Below are 16,626 nucleotides of genomic sequence, written 5' to 3' on the forward strand. Positions count from 1 at the left end.
CGAGCAGGGTTCCAATGAATTTGAGTCGCTAAGTAGGGTGAACATGGGACTTGGGGTAGTTTAAAATGAACCCTAGTAGATCTAGCACCCGAATAGTCCTCTGCATGGACTCCTGAACACTGTTCTCTGACATGTTCTTCACCAGCCAATCATCGAGATAAGGGAACACATGAACTCCCAGTCTACATAGCGATGCTGCAACAACCGCTAGACATTTGGTAAATACCCTGGGAATTGATGTGAGGCCAAAAGGCAACAAGAGGTACTGGTAGTGATGAGCTCCCAGCCAAAATTGTAGATACTTTCTGTGGGCTGGAAGTATCAGGATGCAAGTATATGCATCCTTTAAGTCCAGAGAGCATAGCTAATCATTTTCCTGAATCATGGGAAGAAGGATACCCAGGGAAACCATCCTGAACTTTTCTTTGACCATGAATTTGTTTAGGGCCCCTAGATCTAGGATGAGACACACTCTCCCTGTCTTCTTTTGCACAAGGAAGTACCTGGAATAGAATCCCCGCCCTTCCTCCCCTGGTAGAACGGGTTCGACCACATGGGTCTTCAGAAGGGCTGAGAGTTCCTCTGCAAGTACCCGCTCATGCTGACAGCTGAAAAAATGAGCCATCGGTGGGCAATTTGGAAGCTTTTGACGCCAATTTAGGACATATCTGAGCCGGACTATTTGGAGAACCCACTGGTCGGAGGTTATAAGGGGCCATCTTTCGTGAAAAAATTTCAGCCTCCCCCTAACCAGCAAGTCATCTGGCTATGCTCTGCTGGAACCAATCAAAATCTTGTCCCTTGCTTTGACTGGGGAGCAGCAGGGGCCTTAGGCGCACACTGTTGATGAGAAGGAGTGTGCTGGGGTTCAGCCTAAGCAGGTTGATGAGAGGAGGCGGCGTACCTACATCTCTGGGAGTAGTGGGCACCACTCCTTTACTTGCCAAAAGACTCCTAGATGAGGAGGCAGATGCAGAAGACGTCCAGCGGGAGAGAGAAGAGATGGATCAATGTGTTTCTTGATCTGGTTAGCGACTTCTTCCACCTTCTCTTCAAAAAGGTTATCCTCCTGGTAAGGGGCATCCACCAACCTCTGCTGAACCAAAGGTACCAAATTAGAAACATGGAGGCATGAGAGTCTGCGCACTGCTATACTCTGGGCAGAGATCCTGGATGAATAGGTGCCCCTGGTCAAGAACTTATGACACGCCTTCTGCTGCTTGGCCAACTGGCGCAATGACTCAGCCTGCTCTGGTGAGAGATAGTCTGCCAAGTCTAGTGACTTGGTCACCGAGTCCCGCAAGTGCACGCTCATAAACAGCTATGGAGAGGGGGCACAGTCACACATGAGGGGCAGGGAGCATCAAGTGGGAACATGCACCTCGGCCAGAAGGAGGGGCTCATGCACACACACACACACACACACACTCTGCCACACAGACACACTCTGTCTCTCTTTCACACTCACACACAGAGTCTTTACAAAAAACAAAACAAAAGGGAAGGGGGTCGTGCACCTTGGACAGATGGAGGGGGTCATGGAAATACACACACATGAACACCTTACATTGCCAATGACACAAGATGGAGGGGGAGCACTCTGACTGTCTCTCACACTCACACACACATATACACTCTGTTTCACTGGCCACCCCTGTGCTCCTGCAAGGTCTTGCTGGAAGGAGGAGAATATGGAGACAGAGAAACACACACACATACTCTATACCACACCATCTGTGGCTCACACACACACTCTCTATCTGTTTCATACACAACCAGTCTTTCACTCTCTGTTTCTCAGTGTCACACATACTCTCTCAAACACACACACACACACACACTCTGTCTGTCTTTCACAACCACACACACACGTTCTGTCTGACTCACGCACAACCAGTCTCCCACTGTATGTGTCTCAATGACACACACATGCTCTCAGACACACACACACACACACTCTTTGACTGTCACACCCATACTCAGACATACACATACACTGTGTCTCACTGACCACCCCTGTGGTCCTGCAAAGGAAAGGACTGTGGATCTTTCTGGAAGAAATGAGCGATGCAGAGCACACATACATTGGCACTCTCACAACTCAGACACACTCTATATCTGCGTATCACACACACACACTCTCTCTCTTTCCCAAACAAAGTGGAAACAAAAGGGGGGGGGGCTAACACTCCAACAACTACGGAGAGGGGGCATAACGGCCAACGGCCAGCACTTTGGATGGAAAGGGGTGATATGGGGGGACGCCTCTCACACACTCTCTCTTTCATTCAGCAACTGGATCTCTGTCACAAACAGTCAAAATGACAGACAACCAACGATCAACTAATACAGAAAAAGAGGAAGGAAAAAAAAAGAAAAAAAAGAGAGGCACAACAAAAATGGCGTCAAGCAATGAACAAACATGAAAAGGCACAACAAAGACAAAGACATAATGCAAGAAGGAGGGAACACAACAAAGATATGACAGAAGAGCAAACTGCAACTAGAAGACAACGAAACAATGAATTACAAAGAAAAAGAATCAATGAAATGAAAAGAAGAAAGAGAAAAAACATACTATAACACAACGGAAAAAAAAACACATGACAGATGAAGAACGAGAAAAAATAAACAACAGAAGATCGTATTTACGAACAGAAAAAAAGAAAACAAAATCAAAATATCACAATAGAAGTCATACAACTGCATACAACTATACAAATGAAAACAAACAAAAGAAAACACAATACCAACACTGATGAGGAGAACATAAAACAAAAAAACAAAAAAACGGAAAAACAACACAACACAGAACCAACTATGACAGAAGAAGAAAAAACAAAACAACTAAACAATGATATGATGCATGAACATATACAAACACTGAACAAAAAAAAAGACAAACATTACAAATAAACATCAACAACCAAAAAAAACCAGAAACTAATGATGAACAAATATACACTAAACAACAAATAGGAAAAACAGAAAAAAAACAGGCGTAAAACACAGACGTAATGCACGTACTGAACATGAAAAAGCACAGGACCGTGAAGAAGCAACTGCAAGGAAAAGAGCAAAAATACAACATATGACTACTGAGGAAATAATCAGACACAGGAAAACAAAAGCAGAAAAAGAAAGGAAGCGAATTGCAGAAATGACAGACCAAGAAAGAGAAACACACAAAAGTAGGCATGCTGCTATACAAAGAAAGAGATTACAAACAATGACAGATCAAAAAAGAGCTACAAATAGAAAGAGAAAAGCACATTTACAACAACAACAAAGAAAGAAATGACAAAAACACAAACTGGAAACAATAATGACACAATGAATATTACAAAAATAGAACAGTGCACTACTAACACCAAAGAAATTGCCATAACAAGCTGTCTCAAAGAGAATGACATTCAGTACTACCATTGTGGACAGCTAAATAGAATCTGTATGTTTTGCAAAGCAAAATTTTCAAAGAAGAAACACCATCTGACAACCTTTACACACAATGCTGTAGTAAAGGAAAAGTTCAACTACCAAAAATTAGGACACATAAAATCATAATAAAGCTCCTTTCTGGAGAACATGAATACTCAAACAATTTGAAACAAAACATTAGGACCATTAACAGTTAGTCAGTGCCGTAGCGAGGGATAATGACACCCGGGGCGGGTCGCCGCTGCGCACCCCCCCCCCCCCCCGGGTGCAGCACGGCGTGACCACCCCTCTGCGGCGCACCCCCCCTCCAGAGCAAACTCCCCCCCAGACCGCATTCTTACCTGCGGGTGGGCCGATCCGCCCCCGACTGCACGTCACTCGGAGCTGCGTCGGCCCCGCTGGTTCCCTGCTCTCTCTGCCCCGGAACAGGAAGTAACCTGTTCCAGGGCAGAGAGAGCAGGGAACCAGCGGGGCTGGCACCCCCCGAGCGTGTGCACCCGAGGCGGACCGCCCCTCCCGCCCCCCCTTCCTACGCCACTGCAGTTAGTTAGCTTTCACATCCATGGGAGCAAACATTGCAGCACCCCCAGGATATGGGCCTTACTGTTTCAGAATACATGGAAACATTTATCATAGAACAGGAGCCCTACATCCTTTAAAAGGCAAAGAAAGACAATTTGCACAGTTATATATTCTAGATCCTGATCAGCAAGTACAAGACTACACAACTCAAGAAATGAGAAAATAAATGATATACTTATGAAACAGTTAAGTAAAATCATGGCACAAGTAAATCCATTTGCAGATGCATGCAAAATGTTGTTTGAAGTTGAAAATGAATGCATCCATGAAGCAAAACGACAAAACAACAGTATCAATGGTCATTGTCAAAGACCGTAAAAATGATCAAAGACGATACAATGCTCCTACAGCAAATGAGGTTGCTTTCATCTTCCAAAATACAGATGGAGAACCTCCGTTACAAAGAGATCTTATCATACATTGCAGAAACAAGCAGAATGAAGAAAAAAAACATGACATAATCAGTGTCTTAGATCCAAATCTTGAACCCATGGTATATCCAATATTATTCCCATATGGAGACCAAAGTTGGGGGATAGATATTCCTTTATCCAAACAACCAACATCTATACTCAACGTCAACAACAAATCAAAAAACCCACGCATAAGAGTAACACAACTGCAGTACTATGGGTATCGTTTTGCAATTAGAGACGAATTCAACCCATTTCTAAGTGCAGGTAAATTAACTCAACAATATTTTGTAGATGCATACATTAAAACAATGGCTAACAGATTGAATTATATTCAAAAAAAATAAAAAACAATTAAGAATAGAAAAATACTCTGGCTTACTGGACCACCTAGCAAGTGAAGCTGCAAACAGAGGAAATGCACCAGGACAGGCATTCATTTTGCCTTCATCATTTGCCGGAAGTCCAAGAAATATGCACCAGAACTATCAAGATGCAATGGCTATAGTTAGAAAATATGGTAAACCAGATCTGTTTATCACTTTGACTTGCAACCCAAAATGGGAAGAAATCAACAACAATCTGCAAAAAGGAGAGGCACCACAGTTTAGACCAGACTTATTGGCAAGGGTGTTTCATTTAAAATTAAAACAATTAATACATGATATATGCAAACAACATATATTTGGTGTTCCCCATGCCCATATATTACTTATCCTGAAGGAGGAACACAAACCAAAAACAAAGGAAATAATTGACAAAATAGTATGTGCAGAAATACCTTCTGAACAAAACTTCCAAAGACTACATGCAACAGTTATGCAACATATGATACATGGCCCATGCAATGAGAAAAATTTAAATTTGCCATGTATGCAAAATGGTAAGTGTTCTAAACAATTCCCAAAAGAATTCCAAAATGAAACCATAGAAAACTGTGATGGATATCCCAAATACCGACGACGGGATAATGGGATTGGTACAGTGTTGCATGGACAATTGATTAATAACAGTTGGGTAGTCCCTTACAACCCTTTTTTACTTTTAAAATACAACTGCCATATAAATGTAGAAATATGTGCATCTATAAAAAGTGTAAAGTACCTTTTTAAATATGTCTACAAAGGACACGATTGTGCAAATGTACTTATTACAGAGCACAACACTGTACAACATGATGAAATAAAAACATTCACAGACTCAAGATATATTAGTGCTCCAGAGGCTGCATGGTGATTAAACAACTTCAAAATGCATCATCAATCACATACCATACAAAGATTAGAAGTACACTTAGAAAATGAACAGAACATTGTTTTCCAAGCACAGAACGTTGAAGTAGCAGTAGAAACAGCCAAAACAAGGGACACAACTTTAACAGCCTGGTTCAAACTAAATGCAGAAGATAATAATGCAAAAAACATTTTGTATACAGATATACCTGTACACTATACTTTCGATAAAACACAAAGGAAATGGAAAAGTAGAAAAACAGGACATAACAAAACCATTGGAAGAATGTATACAGTACATTTTGCAACGAACCAGAACGTTACTGTTTAAGAATGATACTGCTACACAAACCAGGTGCAAAGTCCTTTGAACATATTGTAGCTGGGTCACCCATCCAGGACCCAGCCAGGCTCAACCCTGCTTAGCTGCCTTTTCCTCCACACAACTGTTGCCTTCACTCCACACGGACTGTTGCCTTCACGCCACAGCAATCTGGCTCCTCTGAGCCTTGGCTCCAGGCCCTGCAAACTCCCAGGACTTCCTCCTCCCTCCCTCCCTTCCTTCCACAGAGGCACATTCAAAGCCCAATGTTTATAAGTAAGAGCTTTTATTTTCTTGCTTCAAATCAACAAAACACCCTTCACTCCAGGTTGTTTAGGCTAACAGCCCAGAGCACAACTCAGGTTCAACACAGTCAAATTCAGGTTCAAAAACAGTCCATACAGTATAACTTCACTTTAGCTCAGATTACTTCACTTAGGGAACAGTACATTATCAGAGGGAAAAACCCAATAGCTTGGTAGGTTGCAGCCCAGACCTTTTTAGTATGAAACAGTTTACACAGTCTTTCTTGCACCTTCTTACAGCACGGTTACACAGCTTTATTCCCACCTGGTTCAGGCTGGGGTTTCAATTGTGCCCAGCTCTCTTTCTCTCCCACAGGCTGCACCTGTTTCCTCTTTAGTAGAGATTTCCCCCAGTGCCTTAGCCTCTCTCCTCCGGTTTTCCACCAGTCTCTCCAAGGTACAGCTAGCCACCCTCTTACAGCAGCTTTTTGGGTTTGAGCCAGGGCTCCAATCTCCATCTGTTCCTCCCCTAGTCCTTCAGTAACCTCCATTTTATCCTCCTCTCCAACTTCCCCCGCCCCCAAACTCTCCAGCTGGCCCCCATCACCTTCCTCTGAGACCATTTCCCAATCTTCTATCTCCTCCCCTAACTCTTGTACAGCCGGGTGGGGAAGAGAAGGATTCTGGGACTGGTGGTTCCTTCTCTTCTTCCTTAACCCGGCCAACCTCTCTGCCTCCGGTAGACCAGCTTTCTGAATGTGGGTGTTGTGCACATGAAATCTGCCCCGTTGGGGTTCCCCGGCTGCCTGCACCCCCTTTCTTTGTGCCCTCCCGGATCCCCTTTCACCTGCACTCTCACAATATAAAAACAGTGGACAATGTCATTTTTACAACCTTTTAAGAAACAGCAAAAAAACTAGGGCTCATTAACGATGAAGAACTATGGGACAACACGTTAGAAGATGCAATCACATGCAACATGCCTCGGCAAATTAGAGAGCTATTTGCATACATTTGTGTTTTTACACAAACAAATGCTTCCCAACTTTATACAAAATATAAAATGTACTAGCCGTTAAGCCCGTTAAAACGGGCGAGTTTTTTTAAATTTCACCTCCATGTGCAGCAACTCTGCTCTGTCCCCTGCCCTCCCCCCATGTCCAGCAACCCTTCTCTGTCCTCTTCCCTCACCCCATGTCAAGCCACCGTCCTCTGTTCCCTGCCCTCCCCTCCATCGATTCATGGGAAAAAGTACTGAAAAGAGACAGTGAGTGTGAGAGTGAGCAGCTAGTGTGTGTGTACGTGTGTGTCTCTGTGTGTGTGAGAGAGAGTGTGTGAGTGAGTGAGAGAGAGTGCTTGTGAGCTGTTAGTACTCCCTGTCTCAGTGGAGGTTCAGTGTCACCTTGTAGTCAGTTGTTGGAGCTGTGTGTCAGTGGAGGTTCAGTGTGTCCTTGTAGGCAGTTGTTGGAGCTGTGTGGCAGTGGAGGTTCAGTGTCTCCTTTTAGGCAGTTGTTAGAGCAGTTTGAAAGGCAGGCTCATTTTTCAGTCGCGTGCCGGTCTCCCCCCCCCCCCCCCCCCCCCAATACATGTTGTGGTTGTTGTTGTTCCGCCCCTTCTGCTGCCTCGTGCTGTTCAGTTAGCCCAAGGGGCGGGACAGCTATGCCTTTGCTTCACGCTGCAAAGCAGGACTTGTGTTTATGTGTGTGCTGCAAGTGAATGCACCTGTTTACCTTTTTCTGTTGGCCCCAGAATGTTTTTTGATCCCTGCTTGGTTTCTGCTGCGGGTTTTTTTGTTGCCTCGGCCACTTTGTCGTTCCTGCTGTGCCCTTGTACATCATGGTTCTCTTCTCCATCCTCCCTCCCTCCCCCACCGATGTCCACACCCCCTCCTTCACTCCCTATTGGCTGCATTACATCCTCCTCCGATTTCCACGCCCCCTCCTTCCCTCCCTATTGGCTGCATTACGTCCTCCTTCGATTTCCACACACCCTCCCCTCCCTATTGGCTGCATTACGTCCTCCTCCGATTTCTACGCCCCCTCCTTCCCTCCCTATTGGCTGAATTACGTCCTCCTCCGATTTCCACGCCCCCTCCCTTCCCTATTAGCTGCATTACGTCCTCCTCCGATTTCCACGCCCCCTCCACTCCCTATTGGCTGCATTACATTCGGTACAGGAGCTGCTGGTGGAGGCAGGGTTTGGAGTGTTGCTCTTTGAACGTTCGGTCTCTACTGCGCATTTGCGGGTGAGTACGGTCACTCGCAATTTATGTTTGATATGCAAGACGATTTTAAACAACAACATGGCTGTGAAGGTGATTGCTTGGTATGTGAAGAACTGTGCCTTCATAAAATACAAGCAGTACTCATTACACATACTAAACACCTAGAACACTTTGGTTTAACAAACATCAAGCACAAACTAGAAGAACAACAACATATTACCTTTAATGTTGCACATGAAAAACTTAAAGCAAAAGAAATGCAAGAAAAACTAAATAATGAACAAAGAGAAGCATTTCAAACAATACTTTCAGCATGCAATAAAAACAATAATTCACACACGTGCTTCTTCCTTGATGGTCCAGGTGGAAGTGGGAAAACATATACATACAAAACAATCATCAGCACGATAAGAGGTGAAGGAGGAATTGCACTACCTGTTGCATCAACAGGAATTGCTGCAAATCTACTTCTAGGAAGACGAACGTATCATTCACAATTCAAATTACCAGTTTCTCTCCTGGAAACATCAACATCAACTATGCGATTAACATCCAAAGATGCCTCCATCATTAGAGATGCAAAAATAATTATCTGGGATGAATCAACAATGGCACCCAGTATGGCTCTTGATGCTGTAGATAGACTACTGAACGAAATAATGAACAACCAAAGACCATTTGGGGGAAAAGTAGTACTGCTTGGTGGAGATTTCCAACAAACTTTACCAGTGGTACCTTATGGGCAGCCTGCAAGCATTATTGAAGCAAGCATTAAGTTTCACAAACTTTGGAACAAATTTAAAATACTGAAACTGGAAAAAAATGTACGCTCCATAGACCCCGAGTACAACAAATGGCTTATTAGTTTAGGACAAGGAAATCTCCCATGTCCAAACGGATACAAAGATGTAATTGAAATACCAGAAAAAACATCTTTGTGAGGACAATATAGTTAATGCCATTTATGGCGATAAACTTACACCAGATTCCGTTAAAAACTTTGCAAAAAAAGGCAATTCTATGCCCAAAGAATTCTCAAGTAGACGCCATAAATGACTGTACTCGATATTTTAGATGGAGAAACAATCACTTAAGTACAGACTCTATTCAAGATTCAAATGATGAAGAACATCAATTATATCCCAGAGTTCATCCATGAGCAAACACCAAGTGGCATGCCTACCCATAAACTGAAGTTAAAAATAGGAGCAATAATTATTCTACTCCGCAACTTAAACACATAACAAGGTTTATGCAATGGGACTCGCCTCATAGTGAAAGAGTTGAAAAAACATCTCATAATTAGCCAAATAGTAACAGGAACTACAGCAGGAAAAATTGTCTTTATACCATGCATACAACTTGCACCATCTAACAGTGACCTGCCTTTCACATTACTAAGAAAACAATTTCCAGTAAAACTAGCTTTTGCCATGACTATAAACAAAGCTCAAGGACAAAGCTTTGAGAAAGTCGGAATTTATCTTCTAGAACCTGTATGTACACATGGCCAACTATATGTAGGATTCTCAAGAGTTAAAACATCTGCAGATGCCATTGTGAAAGTAATTAATGGACCTGAACAAGCACAGCTTATCAAAAACTGTAAAAAAAGTTTATACTAAAAACATTGTATTTGAAGACATTTTACAATTATAAATCAACATTAAACATGTTTGGTAAACAACAAACTACTTTGTAATCTAAGTTTACTTACACGAGTTACATGTCTTACAAACACTTTTATACAAACTATATGGTTAAAAACAAAAAAACAAAAAAAAAACCTTGCTAGCGCCCGTTTCCTTTAAAACAGAAACGGGCCTTTTTTACTAGTAAATAAAATAAAATGAAATGTAGACAAGGTGATTTTCTTTTGCCTCAAAGGAGAAAGCAACATTTTGCCAAACATATTACCTGCTTCCTCAGTGTCTTTATCTCATGGAACATTCTGGTCATTAAAATAGTTTGGGTCTGATATGCAGCCAATGATGTCATTTTCCTTGTGGGTAAATTAACATATATAATTAACATACAAAATTTTATATAAAATCATTTTTCAGGTCAATTTCCAAATGGTAGTGACAGAGCTACCAAGTTATCCAGGAGGAAGATTTTAGGCCAGTTCTTCTCTCTCTCTCATACCCCTCTGTACCCCATCCCTATTCAATGCCTCTCATTCTCTTGCCAGTCTTCCAGATTAATAACATTGTGTTTCAGCTTTTCCCTACACTTCATCCCCCTTCCCTTACCCAATATTTCACACCCTCACTCATTCTCCCAAACCATCAACACACCTACCAATTGCCAGGTCCCTCTCCATCTCTCCTGTCCATAGTTCCCTATTCTTCCCATCCCCCTCCAACCCTCTTATACTCAATCACCAAGTCTCAGTCATCTTCTGCTCTATTCTCCCACCCCTGAGTACCATTCATCTTCTGCTCTTTCCAGGGTCTCTGGTTCATTTGACATTTCTTCTCTCTCCATAACCACTATCATTCTCTCTGCATCCTTATCTGTCCTGGCTCATATTCCCTCTCTGTATCTCCATCCTTATCGTTCCTCTATGTTAAGAATCTGTCCCCATCCTCTGCCTGTGTCCAGTGTTACCTTTCAGTCTCCCTGTCCCTCCTTGTACAGCTTCTCTCCCTCTTCCCTTTCTCCTGTACCCCAACCCCAGGGACAGTATTTCTCCTTCTCTTCTCCTTTCTCCCCTTTCTGCAGTCCAGCAGCTCTCTCTGTACCTCTCTCCATTTTTGGGTCCAGGCTTCTCCCATTCTTTCCCACTCCATTCAGTCTCTTTTTCCCCTCTGCTCATACCTCCTCCCCATCCTAGCATCTATCTTTTTCTCTCTTGCCCTCCCCTCCATGGCTCACGCAATCTTCCATCTAAGTCCATCAGTTTGCTCCTTCCCTGCCATCCCTGTGGCCAGGTCTCTGTTTCCCATACCTTCTCTCTTTCCCCCTCCCCCATCACAGACTAGCACCTCCTAGTTTCCCTTCCCTGCTGCATCTCTCTCTCTTTCCCCACCCTCCCCCCATTGCAGACTGGCACCTCCTTGTTTCCCTTCCCTGCTTCTTCTCTCCCTGTTCCCCCACCCTTCCCAGTCGCAGACTGGCACCTCTTCATTTCCCTTCCAGTTCATCATGAGAAAGTCAGTGATCACTGGCTGGCCCTGGAAGCCTTGTTTCTGTTGTGTTCTGCCTACGCAGGAACAGGAAGTAGTGTCAGCATAGGAAGGATGCGGCAGTAACAAAGCCTCCAGAGTCAGGCAGTGATTATTAAAACTACTCAACACAAACAGGAAGTTTGGAGGAACGCTGGGGGGGGGGGGGGGGGGGGGGGAGAGAAGGAGGAGGAAGAAAAGAGAAGAGGTGCCGATCTGGTTTGATGAGAGCATGAGGGAAGAGGGTGAGATCTCTGACATTAGGGGAGGGAGGGATGGAGGGCAGGTGAAAGATGCCAGGAAAAACTGGGGTGGCAAGCCATTTTTATGGGGTGGCAAGTGGCCATCCTGGAGCAACACCTATGACAAAGTTCCATAGGTTACTTTGGAACTTTGTATGGCTAAGTGCTTTGAAAATACGCCTCCATGTAAAAGTGGATGTATCATTATAAATGACACCTAGGACATTTTTAACCATTAAGTTTCCTGATGAGTAAGCAGCAAAGTTAAAAAAAAATAGAAATAATACATGTGAAGGGTAATTTTGTAACAGGTTGTCAAATGGGCACCTATTTTGGGCTTATTTTATAAATAAACATAGGCCCCTATGTGTCTATAAAATTGTAGCACAAAGATTACAAAATATAGAACAGGAAAAGTTCTGTACGATGACGAATCACAGAAGGCAAAAGTAGAGACTAATAGACGATTCACCACTGGAGACGTGAGTCCAACAGTCTTTATTATATCAGAGATAACGACCCGACACAGGCCGTGTTTCGACGCTAAAAAGCGTCTGCATCAGGGGTCAATAAATACACTACAAATCAAAACATAACATATAAATAATGCCAATAAAAACATATATGCACATCCATATAGAGATATGAAAATTCAATAGACACTGATTTTCTGATCAGAGGTCAATATGCTCAAATATGCTTAATAACCATTAAAACAGCATACATATATTCAAAAGATTTAAAAAGTTTTTGGCTTCTGCTAATATAAATCAAAAAATATGAAAATATAAATATTATGTGTATTCCAGGTATATATAATAATTTTGGACATATATGCCAGCTAAAATATGATGTATAAATGGTTCTAACAACCATTTATACATCATATTTTAGCTGGCATATATGTCCAAAATTATATATATACCTGGAATACACATAATATTTATATTTTCATATTTTTTGATTTATATTAGCAGAAGCCAAAAACTTTTTAAATCTTTTGAATATATGTATGCTGTTTTAATGGTTATTAAGCATATTTGAGCATATTGACCTCTGATCAGAAAATCAGTGTCTATTGAATTTTCATCTCTATATGGATGTGCATATATGTTTTTATTGGCATTATTTATATATTATATGTTTTGATTTGTAGTGTATTTATTGACTCCTGATGCAGACGCTTTTTAGCGTCGAAACACGGCCTGTGTCGGGTCGTTATCTCTGATATAATAAAGACTGTTGGACTCACTGCACAAAGATTACAGACACTGTGGGTAAAATGAGCCTGTGCACATTTACACCTGAGATTATCACATACTTTTACATGTGGGATAATTTTATAAAATGCATTTTACACATACATACATGCAATCAAACCTTCATAAAATTACTGCCTAACTGTATGTAACAGAGCCAGACAGAGAGACTCAGACTCAAATAACTTTTTGAAAACTATTTGACATTAAATACCTTCTACCACCCAAAGTGATGGGGCCAATCAGGTTGAAAGTATTCTATGAAAATAATTTAATAATGGATAAGATTTTTCACTAATTTATAAGCACATATAAGCTTTAATAATTAATTTCTTCTCCTGAATATACACTCTTTTCAAAAGGTCACAGGCAAAGGCTTCTATTTCAATATTCCCTGTAAACATGAACCCACCAGAGTTCCATTTCCACTTCTATGTCCTTAATATCCATCTGATGTTTCTCGTCTACAAGAAAGTGGAAATAGACTGATTAAAGACAATTAATAAAATGGAATGAGGAAAAAATAGTGTTTTTTAAGTTGTTTTTCTCTGAGAACAGCAAGTTAGTCTCAATAGCAGGCTATGGACTTTTCCTCCAGGAACTTGTCCAAACCTTTTTTAAAACCCAGATACACTAACCTCTGTTACCACATCCTTCAGAAACGAGTTCCAGAGCTTAACTATTCTTTCAGTGAAAAAATATTTCCTCCTATTTGTTTTAAAAGTATTTCTCTGTAATTTCATTGAGTGTCCCCTGGTCTTTGTACTTTTTGAATGACAGAAAAACCGATTCACCTCTACCCTGTTCCACGCCTCTCAGGATTTTGTAGACCTCAATCATATCCCACCTCAGCCAACTCTTTTCCAAGCTGAAGAGCCCTAACCTCTTTAGCCTTTCCTCATACAGGAGCAGTTCCATCCCCTCTGTTATTTTGGTTGCTCTTCTTGGAACCTTTTCTAATTCCGATATATTTTATTTGAGATACGGCAACCAGAAATGAACACAATACTCAAGGTGAAGTCATACCATGGAGTGATACAGAGGCATTTTAACATTTTTGGTCTTAGTTTACATCCCTCTTCTAATAATTCCTAGCATCCTGATTGCTTTTTTGGCTGCCACCGTACACTGGGTAGAAGATTTTAGTATATTGTCTATAATAACACCTAGGTCTTTTTCTTGAATGCTGACTCCTAAAGTGGACCCTAGCATTAGATAACTATGATTTGGATTATTCTTCTCAATGTGCATCACTTTGCATTTGTCTACATTAAACTTCATCTGCCATTTAGATGCCCAGTCTTCCAGTTTCCTAAGGTCTTCCTGCAATTCTTCTCAATCTGCATGCATTTTGACAACTTTGAATAGTTTCGTGGACATCCACAAATGTAATCACCTCACTTGTCGTTCCAATTTCCAGATCATTTATAAATATGTTAAATAGCACGAGTCCCAGTACAAATCCCTAGACACGCCACCATTCACCCTCCTCCATTGAGAAAAATAGCCATTTTATCCTACCCTCCGCTTTCTCTCCAATAACCAATTCCTAATCCACAACAGAACATTGCCTCCTATGCCATGACTCCTCTAATTTTCTCAGGAGTCTCTCATGAGGAACTTTGTCAAAAGCTTTCTGAAAATCTAGATACACTACATCAACCGGCTTACCTTTATCAACATGTTTATTCACGCTTTCAAAGAAATGAAGCAAATTGGTGAGGCAAGACCTCCCATGGCTGAATCCATACTGATTCTGTCCCATTAAACCATGTTTGTCTACACATTCTGTAATTTTATTTTTTATAATAGTTTCCACTACCATCTTTGGTAACTCCGGGACCAGAGTGTGTAGCCTGGATGTTTGTTGTGCTTGTGTTACTTGAGCACGAGAGTTCTGTTGGGCTTCCAGATATCTCTGGGAAGTCTGTTGCTCTTCCCATTGCCTCTGTACGACTTGTTGCAGCTGCTGATGGCCTTCCACTAAAGCCTGGAGCAGTCTTCCATGTTTTCTTTATAGCCTAAGTGTACATAGGTGCGTTCTGTGTGAGTGGAACACGCAAAAAAAAAAAAAAAAAGAACTTTGCTTGTCCAGCATTAACTATACTATTTCCATTTCCTAACTAGGGCAAGACTGGTCCCTTTAGCCCATTGTTCCTGCGTGGTAGTCCTACAAGGCCCAGACCTCCGGGGATTCAGGCTTCTTCTGGCAGGTTAAGCTCCAAATCTCACCGCCAGAACCATGTATGGTAATGTAAACGAGGGTGGGCCCAAAGCCCATGTAAGACAGAGCCACATAGCAATTGCAGATAAAGGAAAAGAACATTTATTAAACCTGTTAGGTCAGGGGCCCTGTTCCATTCACAGGTGAGTGGAAAAAAGGCAGCATAAAACTAGTCTGTAAATGTAACAGTGTCCTTGTGTGGCCTGCTTCTTTTGAACCACTGTGTACCTTACTGCTGCTCAGTACAGCAGCACACTTTATTTGTCCCGAGCCTAGTTCCTCAAAGTTACTAGGGACATCTCTAGTAATTGCTCAGGTCAAAGTACAAAATCTGCAAGGTTCCAAGGGAGCTTGGCCTACCTGACAGTAGCAGTTGCAGTTCACATATAAGTGGTGGAGACACATCTTGTGCCCTGTTGCTGCTTCTCTCTGGGCCTCCTTAATGTACTGTAGCTATGGCCTCAGCTTATATAATTCTTGGACCATGCCCTCTTGGCTCCATCCCTCCTGTGTCACTTCCCCCTTCGGTGGACTATGGGTTTTAAGGTGGCACTGACACTGTGAGGGAGTACTATTAAGGGGCAGGGGTAGCATCCTAAATGCTCCCTCACAGACTCTAAATGAATTTCTGCAAAATAGGCATGTTATTTTCTCTGCATACCTGCCCAGTAGTTAAGAAGTTTTCTAGACTTTTTTTTTTACATTTTGACGTTAACATTTCTAAAAAATTAAACTGTAATATTATTTCTGTTTCTTTACCCATGTTAAATGGAGGAAAGAAGCTCATTGTGGTAGTATTGGTCCAATCATCTTCAAATTCTCTGAAATAAAAGATACATAAATCTAGTTAATGAGTATACAGCATTCACCCTATAATTTAGAATGAAAAATAGCCCTTTTAAAGGAAATATTTTCAAGCATTTCAGAAAAGTCAGTATTGTGGGTCACAAGACTCAAGTTTTGACAACTGTTCTAGAGTTTTCTAAGAAAGCTCTGAGCATGCACAAGCTTACTATAAATGTCGCTAGAATTAATACACATAAGATAAGAGTAAATCCTAACCAATGTAAACTATTCTGAGTTGTCAAATCTTGATGAACTTATAATGTATTTTAATTTACCTGCTTTCTCATCTAACAGCCAAGGGATCAATATTTAAAAGCTTATCTGGTGTTTACCTTTACAAACAAGACTTTATGCAGATATATGGATATGTATATGAAGCTGATTTTCAGATGCCTGTGAGTTCTCAAAAAAGATGGGGGGGGGGGGGGGGAT

General features: G+C 41.7%; 1 protein-coding gene across 1 annotated transcript; it reads left to right on the plus strand.

The window, feature by feature from the left end:
• Positions 1–4,781: 4,781 nt before the first annotated feature.
• LOC115471351 lies at positions 4,782–5,669 on the plus strand (the record flags this gene model as incomplete). Its single annotated transcript, XM_030205049.1, has 1 exon — positions 4,782–5,669. A coding segment is annotated over one exon (888 nt), but the record flags the coding sequence as incomplete, so codon positions are not given.
• Between the last annotated feature and the right edge of the window lie 10,957 nt (positions 5,670–16,626).

Source organism: Microcaecilia unicolor, chromosome 5, assembly GCF_901765095.1.
Source record: "Microcaecilia unicolor chromosome 5, aMicUni1.1, whole genome shotgun sequence".
NCBI classification, from domain to species: Eukaryota; Metazoa; Chordata; class Amphibia; order Gymnophiona; family Siphonopidae; genus Microcaecilia; species Microcaecilia unicolor.